This window comes from Microcaecilia unicolor, chromosome 4 (assembly GCF_901765095.1).
Source record: "Microcaecilia unicolor chromosome 4, aMicUni1.1, whole genome shotgun sequence".
Classification (NCBI taxonomy): domain Eukaryota; kingdom Metazoa; phylum Chordata; class Amphibia; order Gymnophiona; family Siphonopidae; genus Microcaecilia; species Microcaecilia unicolor.
Genome location: NC_044034.1, coordinates 321,688,474 through 321,702,435, shown reverse-complemented (window position 1 = coordinate 321,702,435; position 13,962 = coordinate 321,688,474). Strand labels below are relative to the sequence as shown.

General features: G+C 41.3%; 1 protein-coding gene across 8 annotated transcripts in view; it reads right to left on the bottom strand.

Moving 5' to 3' along the window:
- Positions 1-13,962, bottom strand: part of FGFR1 (fibroblast growth factor receptor 1) — a 189,482-nt gene that overhangs the window by 29,607 nt on the left and 145,913 nt on the right. For 4 of the 8 annotated variants that reach the window (XM_030201914.1, XM_030201918.1, XM_030201916.1 and 1 more), the window contains 2 exons: positions 6,730-6,920; positions 2,060-2,210 (listed from right to left, as the gene is read on the bottom strand). In XM_030201914.1, coding sequence (XP_030057774.1) covers positions 2,060-2,210; positions 6,730-6,920 — 342 coding nt within the window. Of the gene's footprint in view, positions 1-1,026; positions 1,172-2,059; positions 2,211-6,729; positions 6,921-13,962 lie in introns of all 8 variants that reach the window. The other 4 variants (XM_030201921.1, XM_030201917.1, XM_030201920.1 and 1 more) reach the window with 1 other exon arrangement.

Genomic DNA, 13,962 nt, shown 5'->3' with positions numbered 1-13,962 from the left:
TGCCAAAGCAGCAACTGGGCACAGAGGATCTCATGCAAACTGTCCCAGAAAATGAACCCAATAGAGGAAGCTCTCCAAGACATTTTCAACCAAAACCAGTGATGAGATTTACATTCTTTGAAACCGTCATGGCTCAGAAGAACTGAATGGTGACTGCTTAAACTTCCCATCCTAAATGTAATGAGGGATTAAAAACAAAACAAAACAAAACCAATCTTAACTATTCAGTCACCAAAACCTTATAAGCAACAAATTAAATCCCCCCCCCCCCAACAGAAGGACGAGGATGTTCCATGAAACTAAAAAGCACTAAGATGGCTATTCCTGAACGTCAAACCATACAATATTTGTTGTTCTTCAAAGGAGGAGGATTATAAAAGTTTGCTTATTAGCTGTGCATGTTCTAATGGAAAGGCTGCTGGTGTGTACACCAACTGGATCAGGCTCTGCTTAATTCTTTCCAAGAACTCACAAGCATCCTGGAGCTGTTTATATTTCTATAAAAAGACACTGGTGTTGGTTTAAAAAAAATGGAATGAGCTGGAACAAACAAGACTTTTCATGAATCTCATTATATGTATGCACTACCTGGACACATGAGGGAGTTTTGTCTTTTTAAAGTTAACACACAGCATACAGTTATTGAAACAAAATAAATTTGAAAAGCTAAATGGGCCAGTCAATTCTTCCAGGAAATGGCCCCACAGAGGGTGAATAAATTCATGGTGTACTTGGCAAAGAACACAGTGGAAATTGATATGCAAGGGTGCCGAGTTAACCATTAGGAAACATTCTTATTCCATACATTTAAAAGAATGATGTGAAAGGCTGAAACTTGATAACACAGCCAAGCAACTGACGTGCTTCAAGTACAATAGTTAAAACCAAATAGATATTTGCAGAAAATACACATTTTTCATACTAGACAAATTTGATATTTATTCATTGACAGTCTCCCTCATGGCACAAATGCATACTCAATTACATAGAAGTGTCAGAAAGGACAGCTAGAAGAACCATATGTACCTTCAAGAACGGTCAACCATGCAGAATGATGTGAGTTCCCAATAGAGTTACCCGCAAAGCATGTATACTGCCCCGCATCCTCAAAAGACACATTCCTCAAGTGGAGGACTTCCATTTCTTTGTCTGTAGTGTTTACTCCGGCCGTCTAGAAGAAAACAAAATGGAAGCAAAACGGACAGGCAAACGACATGAGACTTTCTGAGGAATGGAGAGATGATGCACCTCCAGCTAGTCATTTGCGAGAACCTTGGTGAGCAGAGAGAAAGAGACCATTGCAGGACACCTGTTAGACACCTTAGGAGGACCTTGGATGTAGGTTGACCTAAGGAGGAATTTTGTTGAACCCTTCACCAAACTGAATCTCCTAACCATCGGAACATGCTGGTGGATGGGCAACATGGAAAAATGGAACCCAAAGGAAAATGAGCCAGCTTAGATTTCATGAGGACAACTTACACAGAGCTGGGGACAGGAAAGTACACAAGTGGGGAGCAAGAACAGAGAAATAAAAAGGAACCTGGAACAAAAGAGAGCTGACACATACTGCTTGAGAAAAATTTGTATATGATCCTCAATCAAATCCTAGTCATAGTCTGACATACATTCTTCTTAAGGAACGGAAAACACAAATTATTTTTCTTACTGTATTAGTCATCAAAGCCTAGGCAAGGCACAACAAAAGTATTTACAACACAATTGTCAATGATTAATGCTTTGTATTTAGAGAGAGACTGCATTATCAGAATAGTCTTTCTAAATACAAAACAGAAGACCGACAACACCATGGAAACGCATGCAGTCACAGCAAATATAAGAGACAGAGATTTCTCAAAAAGTTCGGAAGAAGATAGAAGGAGCAACATGAAAGTCTACTGCTAGCCCATTCCTGAGTATTTTTCCATGGCTTTTGGTACCAGAAATATAGTAGAGACAGGGAGAAAACAGAAGCTTCCTGCCACTAGGGGCAGGTTATTCTCAGTACCCCACTTTTTGCTGGTTTTTCTTTTTTTTTTTTGGAGGTTCTTTGGTTTACCTTTTGCCACGGGTCTGCTGACAGTGAGCCACGCAGACTGGTTAGCCTCGCCAATATAATTGGAAACCTTACAAATATACTCCCCGCTCTCAGCCTCTGTCACATTGTACAGGGTCAGCACCTCCGCATCTGAGCTATTAATCCCCGAATGCTAGAATAAACCAATAACAGAGGGAATCACGACACAATGTGGGGAAAAAAATCACTGCAGACAGATATTTCAATCAAAGAAACACATTGCAGGGCAGAGAAGAACATACTAGAGAATACACACATGCTACATGAGACGATGTCTCAGCCAAACCTTTTCCCTTCTCTTTTCACCACCTTCTGCCACCTGAACATTTAACATTAACCTTTGTGTTGTCTCCAAACGGGTTAATTTTGTACACATGATGATAGAAATGCCAGGATATGTTGGAGATTCTCTCCTCTGTCAGACTGGCTGCTAATGCTCGCTTCAGCACTTGCATTGTTCTAAAGGGAGCCTCCTTATGGAATTCATACGATGTAATATGCAAATGATGTGCTTGGAAATTCTTTTTAATCAGACTGGTGGCACCCAATGTAATCAGGATAATTTCTGTATCTTTCCACCACATTTTCCTGGTCTCCGATTACATTTATTAGTGCTTGAAGATCTTCTCTTTCTCCACATGTAATACAGAATACACTGATTGTTCTCCTTTTCTACAATGTACTAACTACTACTAATCATTTGTATAGCGCTACTAGATGTACACAGCGCTGTACACATTATATACAGGTACTTTCCCTGTCCCTAGAGGGCTCACAATCTAAGTTTTTGTACCTGGGGAAATGGAGGAACAACTGCATTGGGAATGAAAAACAGGTCACCAGAATCAAAGCCTACTGCATTAACCATTAGGCTACTCCTCCTCAATGTCTGATATTCTTGCCTTAAACTTTCTATGTCTGGGAATAGGAATGTCTCAGGTAATCATAACTTTTGTTACTCTCTACAATTCTGTCTCAGCTGTGTTCCCAGTGTTCTGGCACAGCAATGTTACTGCGTTTGTATACAACCTGATATTTAAAAGCATTTAACCGGCCAGGGACGGCTCCTGTCCGGTTAAATGGTACTTAAGCGGCTATCTGGCAATATTCAGTGGGAGACAGCTGGCCATCTCCCGTTGAATATTGCTGGTTAGCGCTTAGCAGGTTATATTGTGCGATATAACTGGCTATCTGGCGATATTCAGCGCATCACCGGCTAAGTTTGACAGCCTAAAATAGCTGGAATATGTTTGGCTGCTTTAAACTTAACCATCCAGTGCTGAATATCAGCTTGGCCTGTGAAATTTAAACTGGCCAAAACACTCTCCGATATGCAATGCTGGTCACTGGAAACAGCCCAGCACTGAATATCTGGGCTCAGCGCCGACCACTGGAGGCAGCCCGATGACCTCCCGTGGTCTGAATATCAGGCCCATAGTTTCCAGTGGATGAGATTCTGTATACAATTTTTCTGCCATCAGTATGTCACACCCAGAGACAAGGTGTAGGACTGCTTCCATTTCAGCATTGCACAAAGCTACAGTTGTCTGTTTTACCATGTTCTCTATCATGTCTGTGAGCCACCTTGTCTGTAGCCTGCTCTCCTTTGCTGCAATTCACCCCTCCTTGTGTCAGGATTTGATATATTTGTAGCTTCTGAAGTAACTCTATATTTTCTGCTGTATCTATGCTTTAGCTAGTTTAGCTTTTAGAGATATCTTTCTTACGTTTTGCAAATTCTATTGCTTCTTTCCCTCCATGTTCTGGTAGTCTCTCAGTCATTTCTTCCATTCATCAGAATGTGTGTCCAAGTTTAAGGATGGAGATGAATTTGGCAGCACTTGCCTGAAGGCCAATGATAGTACCTCTATATGTATAATCTACTTCTTTAAAAAACAATCCCTCCTTCAGCTTTTGGAATATACACAGTCTCAGCATGCACCGATTCTTATAGTTTACCTCATGAGCAAGGATGAGTTTTCTTGTTCTTACATCCAATTATTCAAGATCTTTGAGGCCAATCCACGGTTCCAAAGGTGTATAACAGCACTGAGTCAGCAACTGGATTGATAGCTTTTTTCAAAATCATTTTCAATCTTCTATAGAATTTGCAGATCTTTTTATTCAACATTTTCTATGGGACTGTTGGCATTTTCTTCTGCTCCAAGATATTTATATACACCTTCCTGCTTAAGCTTCTTTATGCTACAGTCTTCTGTTATTTATTTATTTATTTGTATCCCACATTTTCCCACCTATTTGCAGACTCAATGTGGCTTACAATATTATATCATGGCAAGCACCATTCAAGAGCAGATAAACAATTGGTTACATAAAGAAGAAGTGTAACATAATGGATATAGTCAATTCAATAAATCAGAAAACAGACTATTAAGTAATTAGTGGTGTGTTAGAATTCCTATTGTTGATTATTATGGTAAGTCTTGGTGAAAAGAAAAGTCTTTAGTGATATTCAAAAGTTGATAAGGTCATGAATAGTTTTCAGATCAAGTGGCAATGCATTTCTCAGCCGCGTGCCAATGTAGGAAAAGCAGGACACATGTACTAGTTTGTATTTTAGACCTTTACAGCTAGGGAAATGAAGATCCAGGAATGTGCGTGCTGATCTTTTAGCGTTCCTGGGAGGTAAATCAATAATGTCTGACATGTAGGCCGGAGCATTTCCATGAATGATTTTATGAACCAGTGTGCAAACTTTGAACACAGTACGTTCTTTAACTGGAAGCCAATGGAGCTTCTCTCTTAGGGGTTTTGCACTTTCGTATTTTGTCTTTCCAAATACGAGTCTGGCTGCGGTGTTCTGGGCTGTCTGAAGTTTCTTGATGATGTGTTAGAGAGATGTTTTCAGCTTACCTTAGTTTTCCATCATGGAAGTCTGCCTTTTCATATTTATCCAGCCTAAAACTCGTCCTGAAATCATCTGAGAAACTCTTCGCTACTCACGAGCTGTTCCATTAAATGATAATCACAGGAGCAATACAGATTCAAATCATCCACAAATAGTAGGTGAGATATTATTTGACTAAGCGTCAGGATTAAGGCCAGATCCTTAGCCCCATGGTGTTAACAAGATTATTCACTGGATTTAGTGCCAGACAGAGCAAGCAGTAATGGGGAACCTCCCGGACTACTTTTGTCTAGATCCTGATGTTAGGAATGACAAGCTGTTTTTCATAATTCAGTCAGAGTATAATATACCACATTTTCACCATATACTGGATGTTCATGCCATACTTTTCAAGGCAATTTATTATCCAAGCAAGTAATGGGGCGGTAGTTTTTCGGGATGTTAGCTGGGTGTCTTTTTATTTTTCCTGTTATTAACCACTGTAGTATTTCTGGCTGTTAAATCTTGGTGGAAGGATGTTAAGTGTTTGAACCAGAAGCTGGAGCACCCCGTTAGGGACAAGGCTCTTCCAATTTGGGGTGTTTCTCAATCTAGCTCTGATTCTTTTGCTATTACTTTAGGCCATGCTCTAATTTCTATTGTCTCCTCTGTGTTGGGTAGCCATTCTGCTTCTCTGTGTGCTCTACAGGATCCTAAAGTATGCTCAACTGTGTGAATCCCAAAGGCGCTCACACACTTCTTGTTCACTTTACTTACCCATTTCCTCCCCTCAAACAGCTGTAAACCAGATCTTAATGTTGAAGAAAACCACCCTTCTACACCACCCAACTTCAATGGAAAGGCATTGATGAGATCAAACAGTGAGAGTTTATAGGAAAAAATATGCAGCAACTCCACAAGTTGACTGCAACTACGCAGAAATGCAATGATCTTGTTGTTAGAACCATAGAATGGTTGTGTGGTGAAATCTTACGTCAGTCAGAAGTGTCATGCAACTACACTCACCTTAAGTGAAAATATATGTTTCAAAAAGGTCCAGAAATATATAGTTCTGTCCAGATAAACAAGATTCGCTGTTCTTGCACTAATTAAGAGGAAGGATATTTTAAAAGCCATTCACTCTTCCAAATAGCTACTTACATGGTTAAAAGGACTATTTGAAAATTGCCGACCTTGTGTGTGGGTGAAAAGGCATACTTTGTTCCAAAGTGTACACTTTCATTTGCATTTAGCGGATCAGTCTTGTGAACAGGGATTTGAAAGTATGAAAATTGTTCATTGTTTCAAAGTCATTGATCATCATGCAATATAGCCGGTTATCCACTAAGCGCTGACTGCAAATATTCAGTGGAAGAGAACCAGCTACCTTCCACTGAATATTCATGGATAGCTGGTTAAGCGCTATTTAACCGTCTAGGAGCTGTTCCTGGCCGGTTAAATACCACTGTATATCGGGCTGTAGGTGCCTACCTTCCATTATAGGAAATGCACCAATCAAGTACTCTCTGGGCATCTATATATAGGTGCACAGTTATAGAATTTCCCCCAAAATGCTGGTGCAAGTCACTGTATGTACCTTTTCCTTAGGCAAATTTAAAAAGTGGAAGTATGTGCATACGTTTCAATTGTGGTACAAAAAGCACAAATAAAAAATATACCAGCGGATTTCCCAACAATGTGGGCAATTTACAAATTGTCCTCGTATTGCTACACCCTTCAAGCTCAAAACAAGCAGTCCATATGGAAGAGAATCACATGTCATAACCTAAAGGCAAGCACTTACCTTCAGAATCTGGACATATGGTGAGCCATTAGGCCCGATCTTGCTGCCATTCACCTCAATGTGCTTAAGCCACTGGACATGGGGCTGTGGATCACTGTACACTTTACAGACAAACTCTACATTGCTGCCCACAAGGACTGTTTTGTTAGCTGGAAGCCCAGCTTGGAGAATGGGTCTATGAGGGGATCGTTCTGCAAAGAGACAGATAAGATGTTATGTAAGCTAATGGCTCTATGCTGCAATAGACTGCTGAACTTTCATAGAATTTGGGACCCTTATGTTCATTGGAAAAACCAGAAATGGAATTATTGCTTCTTAAGGATATTGTAGGGGGGGGGGGGGGTCTTTTTATTTGCTTTGTATCAATGATATGCCTTGTACCAATGAGTGATGGTATGACAGAGTTGCTATTGTGGTTTACTTTTGTATATTTTGTTTTGTTTACATACTAAAATATTTCTCATAGGGACGACTTCCCTATGAGAAAAGCGTAAAGCGGCTGGGGCTCTTCAGCTTGGAGAAAAGGCGGCTGAGGGGAAATATGATAGAGGTCTATAAAATAATGAGTGGAGTTGAACGGGTAGATGTGAAGCGTGTGTTTATGCTTTCTAAAAATACTAGGACTAGGAGGCATGCGATGAAGCTACAATGTAGTAAATTTAAAATGAATCGGAGAAAATGTTTCTTCACTCAACATGTAATTAAACTCTGGAATTCGTTGCCAGAGAATGTGGTAAAGGCAGTTAGCTTAGCGGAGTTTAAAAAAGGTTTGGACGGCTTCCTAAAGGAAAAGTTCAGACCATTGTTAAATGGACTAGGGAAAAATCCACTATTTCTGGGATAAGCAGTATAAAATGTTTTGTACATTTTTGGGATCTTGCTGGGTATTTGTGACCTGGATTGGCCACTGTTGGAAACAGGATGCTGGGCTTGATGGACCTTTGGTCTTTCCCAGTATGGCAATACTTATGTAAGTTTATGATGATCAGGGACTATGGGAGAGTAAATTTCATTTTACCATATGTTTGGTTTGGAAAAGGGTTCAAGATGTCTTCGGCATCCAGGTTGAACTTAGTTATAAAATTGTTATTTTAAGGTCAGCAGCTTTGCCCCATTTGTTACAAAAGAGCAAAGCTAAACAGCTTGATGCTCTTATGGGTTTAGCCATACAGCACGTCTTGCCTGAGTGGAAAGACAGTTCTGCATTATCTTTTAATGCTTGGTGATCTGGAGTTGGTCTTGTGCAGAAGCTGCTGCTGTCAAAATGACGCTGTGTTCCCAAATTACAGACAGTTTGGGCTCTGTTGGATGTTTTTTGCTTACTGGATTCTGTATAATCTTCAGTCATGGACTCTCAATTTGTGGAGTTATGCTCTGTGGGTTCTGTAATGTGGGGTGGGAGGGGGATGACTTCTTTGTTAGTCAAAGCTTAATAAATAAACTAAATATACATAAGTAAATATTGGCATTTCTACATGCAACAAGTTACCTACTGGTAAGGAGGAGATGTGGCCCAGTGCTCAGAGCACTAAGCTAAGAACCAAACATGCCAATATTCAAATTCTGCTTATCCCAATGTCCCTTTCTGTATCTGGAGCAAGCCACTTACAGAGGCAGATGCACTAAACCTTAACGACCCTGTAACGACCCCCTTAACGAAGAAATTTTGAACCGTAGCATGCATTAAAGGCCATTTTCCGAAGACGCTTGCAGCTAACGAAAACGGAATGCAAAAGAGTTAACTACCATTGAAATGTGGACAATTTGGAATGCACTAACCATACCGAAGATTGCAACGATTCATTTACCGTCTACAATTTTACGTGAGCTCAGACCTGTCGTTAAGGCCTGAGCTGTCATCTCTCCGCTTCCCCCTGCACCTCAAAACAAGCTGGCAAAAAAAAAAAAAAGACCGGGGGGGGGAGAGGGGGGGGGGCCAAGGCGCTCATCAGGAGCGTCCTTCATGGACGGCCTTGCCCCCCCCCCCCCGCCCGAGTTCGCCGCTTCCCCCTGCATCCAAACAGATAAAGATCCAGAAATCAAAACTTTTGAGGCTGGCCCGAGCCCCCCTCCCTTTCTCTCTTTCCCAGCCCTGCCCGCCATCCTCCGCCCCCCCTGAGGTAATCGCTGTCGTTCCCCCTCTCCACCGGGCCCCCTCCCTCCTACCGGGCCCGCGCTACGCCTGTGAGGCAAGAAGAACAGCTCAGCTGATGCCTTCCAGTCTTCGGCGTCTCTCCTGTGCTCCTGGGCCCGCCCCCATCTGATGTAAGTAACCTACGTTGATTACTTACGTCAGACGGGGGCGGGCCCAGGAGCACAGGAGAGACGCCGAAGACTGGAAGGCTTCAGCTGAGCTGTTCTTCTTGCTTTTCTTCTTGCCTCACAGGCACTGCGCGGGCCCGGTAAGAGGGAGGGGGGCCTGGTGGAGAGGGGGAATGACAGTGACGACGTGAAGGACGCTCCTGACGAGCGCCTTTGCCCCTTCCGATCTTTTTTTTATTTTGTTTTCATTTTTTGACGTTTTTTGGCATGCGCAGAGCAGCCAGCATAACGCTTGGCTGCTCTGCGCATGCGTTAGGGGCCGATTACCGACGGGGATTACACAGGTTTGATGCATTGTACTTTACAGTACCGCACCGAACATGTGCAACTTTTTTTTTTGGTGCATCCTTCGTTTTTTAAAAATTCGTTAGGGACTTTAACGTTTTGGATTTTTTAACGTTTGGTTGATGCATCTGGCCAACAGAGTCCTTGTACTGGGCTGGGTTAGGTGTTAATGAGTGCCTAATGCAACTACAAACGGAGTACCGCAGGGGGCATCAGGAGGGAAGAATGGGTGTTCCTGCACTAAACAGTTAGTGCATCTACATTACTGCATGCTAACTGGTCAGCGCAGGGATACTGTGAGAGCCCTTACTGCTTACAAAATGGATGGTGGTTAAGTACTTACGCAGCAATTTTAAAAAATGGCCATGCACTAATGGCAACGTTAGCGCATAGCTGTTAATACAAAAAAATAGAAAAAAAGGCTTTTTTATGGCTGCGTTAAAAATGGCCTTAGCACACAGAAAGACCCACATAAGGGCACACTAAGGCCAATTTTTACCGCAGCTTAGTAAAAAGGATCCCTTAGATTGTAAGCCCTCTAGGGCAGGAAAATACCTACTGTATCTGAATGCATCTCACCTTGAGTTTGGATTTGTAAAAATAAGTTAAAATCCAAATCTAGGTAGGTTATTTATTTATTTGTTACATTTGTACCCCACATTTTCCCACCTCTTTGTAGGTTCAATGTCCTTGCCTCAAAGAGCCTGCGGGTACCTAAGGCAATGGGAAATTAATGTCACAAGAAAAAAACTAAAACCTTTTGGTTTCCTAGTTCTCAACCCAATATTCTAACCACTAAGTTAGCAGCTCACCCAGTATCTCAACCTCCCATGCAATGAAAGACCACAAACATATTCCAATTCACCAGAGGAGGAACCCAGTTCATTAACGGCTGTCAAAAATCCTCCATTCGGAAGTGGACAGGAAAGACCACAATGAATGACGGATAACTTGTTTTGGACATATCAGACGTATCCGAGATTGTCTGTTTCTTCAACTAACTTCTTATTTGTAGGGCAGCTATTCAAGACTGCGGGCTAATAGTTCCTGGAACTTGGCTATTTCAGTGTTTATGATGGCAGGACCTTGCCTTGCCAGCATCAACTTGGCCAAATAACTGACAAAACTCACAAATGTTTCCATAAGAAACAAACTTTTCCCTGCTTGGGTAGTTCTGTGGTTCTCTATATCCTTGCCAGCTTCTCCCACAAAGGCTGGATTCATGAGGTCTGTAAACTTTCAACTGAATGCAAGACAAATGCATATGGCAAGGGCCCTATCCTTCCTTCAAGGAATCCCACATGGGCAATCGACATTCTGCATGCCCTATGAAAATAAGTCTTCAGGGCCTTTCTCTGGATTGGGTTTTCAGGTGATTCACAAATGAACGTTCATGAGCTTTATTTGCACACTTGGATTAAGACCAGTTTGATCTGCATACTTGGGTTATTCTGGAAACCAAATCCCAGGACAGGAGTAAACAAAAATTACACTACCATGAAATTTATTACATATGGTGATGGGCTAATTGGGGAAGGGTTGCCTCTCATCTACCTCCCATTCTGGCATTCTTTCACCTGTAATTCCATCATTTGCATCTCAAGACAGCACACCAAGTACTAATTCCAAAATCGTCTCAGGAAGGAGTCAGCTGGTCTCCTTAAAATTCAAAGAAGCCCTTCAAGGAATCATTTCAAAGCAGCTGACATCTTGAACTAGCAAATTTGAAATGTGTTGCAAAACAAACACAGCAAACACTAGAAAGCCCACAGAAAATCACTGCTGTTTAGCCAGTGGCTCATGCTGGTTGAGCCAGTGTGGTTCCTGTGAACTGTGCCGCTGTGTTTTCACAGTTCAAATGTGCCATCTGGACAAAAAGAGAATTCCACCCATGTCAAAAGGAATGAAACAAACTGTCAGCAAAAGCTCCAAATCTTTGTTCCTGATGGAACAAAGCAAGGGATTGGAGTGTTCCTTTCCTACATGGTAAAGAGCTGGAGTGCTGATGGTTTATTTCTCCAGCAGCTGCTTAGCAAAGAAATTTGAAGGGAGCTACAAACAGGCTTCCCTTTCTTTCAAATCCCTCTTGAGGAAAAAAACAACAACCCAAAAACCAGAGAACAAAAACAAAACTCTTCCTGAATATTACAGGACCGGTATTTCCCCTACCAATTCTTTCCTCATGCTAACAACCTATCCACCTTGAACAGCTGAGCACACTTTCTCTAAGAAAAAGCTTCAATACTCTCACCACCCCCTTCCCCCACCCTGTTGTTCTGCAAAACCCTTATTATGCTTCAACTACTTCCTGTCCTAAAAGCCGCTCAAGGCCTACTTAGATGCTAAGGCAAGACTCATTGAGGAAGTCTGTAGGAGGCCTGATCGCAGCTACTTTCTCTGCCCATTCCTACAAACAGGAAACCAACATGTGTAGTGCTTATGTCTAGTAACCAGTACAGCCGCATCCAGATCAAAGACCCTCAGTACCCTTAAGGAATACACAGGAGTACCATCTACTTGGTCTAAGAACAAGGTTAATTGTCAAAAGTTGGGTTATCTTGAAAACTGGACTTGAACGAGTGGCTCAAAATTAAATTGGGAAATCTGATCCTGACTGATCAGAATACTAGTATTTGTAGGTTCGGCAGATTTCTCTCAGTCTCCTCATTTTTCCTCTATAATTTATTTTATTTCATTTTATTTTTCTAGAAAGATATGTACCTTTTACCTTCGCTTATAAAATCTCCTACCATGAATCTGCTCTTCAGACTGTACAACAATGAGCCATGAACTGTTTACCGAGAGACGTTCGAGTAAACAGGAGACTTATCTTTTTAGAAATGAACTAAAAGCCAGGACAGGAAAAGAGGAAAACCTTAACTATTTTTCTCTCTTTAAAGTTGTAACTTGTTAATCCCTCCCCCCTCCCCCAAACAAAAAAAAAAAAAACTGTCAACCACCCATTATGGCCCTGTTTCACGCCCTATATGAAAAATTTCAAAGGACAAATTTCATACTCTTCACCTCTGCAGAGAAAGCCCTGATAGTAACAATATTTGTTTAGGTAATGTTTACTTATTTATTTATTGTTACATTTGTACCCCGCGCTTTCCCACTCATGGCAGGCTCAATGCGGCTTACATGGGACAATGGAGGGTTAAGTGACTTGCCCAGAGTCACAAGGAGCTACCTGTGCCTGAAGTGGGAATCAATTGGCATTTGCTCACACTTGGGGAGTTAGGCAAACCCTACATTTTGAATCTTCTGCCCCCTCGGGCCAGTTAAGTTTTGTCTGGGCACCGCAAAGTTAACTGGCTAAATATGGGAGGAGAGAGATATGTGCCACAGGTAGAGCTGAATTTTAACTTGATAGTACTAATAGTCAGTGCTATCTGGTTAAAGTCATCAGTTAAATCAGGTCAGAAAAATACCTGGTCTAATGTTAATTGAATAAGATATTTGGTTAACTTAGTCTTTAACCAGTTATATTTAGCTGTGCCAACGATTTTTGAATAACCACCAAGTAACCTGTTAACTGAATACTGCACACCCCTTTCCTCCATATTTATACATTGTTTCTATCTTATTTTGTTATTTAAGTTTAATTAGGCATTTATATATTGCTTCATCCAGTCACCTGATACAAGGTGGTTTACAGTCATGTAAAATAATTAAACTAAGTTGCCTTAATTTTTCAGCTGATTTGCAGTTTCTTTAAGAAAAGCAAAACAAGTTCAGGGAAGAGGAAGTGGGGGAGAGAAGGTTGATGGCACAGTCTAGACTGGCTCAGCCTCTCTGGATGACATGGGGGACCAGTTAGGTCAACTCTATATTCAACTGAAGGCAGTTGTTAAAAAGGTTCCAGTCATGAGTGCAACAGGAAAAAAGCAGCCCAAGAGCCTGGGATAGTCAACTCTTCTCTCACAGGCCCCAGAAAGAAGAATATTTCTGAAAACCTCAGGTGTATACTTGATGGGGAAAGGCAGCCATTATTGCATTTGTATCCATGAAGGTGTCTCAGAGACAGTTTATGGGTAGTTTACCTCATAACGTAGTTGGCCACTCCTTCACTGTTCCATGCAAGGTCAAGTTCTCCAAAGCTTTTATGGAGTCCCCCAAAGTTTGGTACTGGCACCAGTCCTGTTTAATCTCTAGCACCCCTAGCCACCCTCATTCAATGCAATGAATTCAGTGGCTACTTTTTGATGATAAATTACAAAAAATCAGGAAGATCAAATCCAACCAACCAAGTTAAACCTTAAACTCACTATAGTAAACTTGGGTTCAGAATAATTTATCTTTTTTTATATATATATATATGCACTTTAAAAAAATGCTAAAGTGTTTTAAATTGTTTTAAATGTGCTCAGACCATACCGTTTACACCCATTATATCCCCAAGAGGAATATGTGGTGGTGTCACAATGGAACCATCATTGCACATATGATGTTCCACCTCCTAATATTTGTGTATGTACATACAGCTGCGCCCAAGTAGATCTTACTCACCGATGTATGCGTATATCTATAATACATATGTATAAGTCATGGACTATTCACATTAAATGTTGTTAGACTTGAGCTCAAACCTCCACCCATAAATTATGGTACATTCCATATTACCTT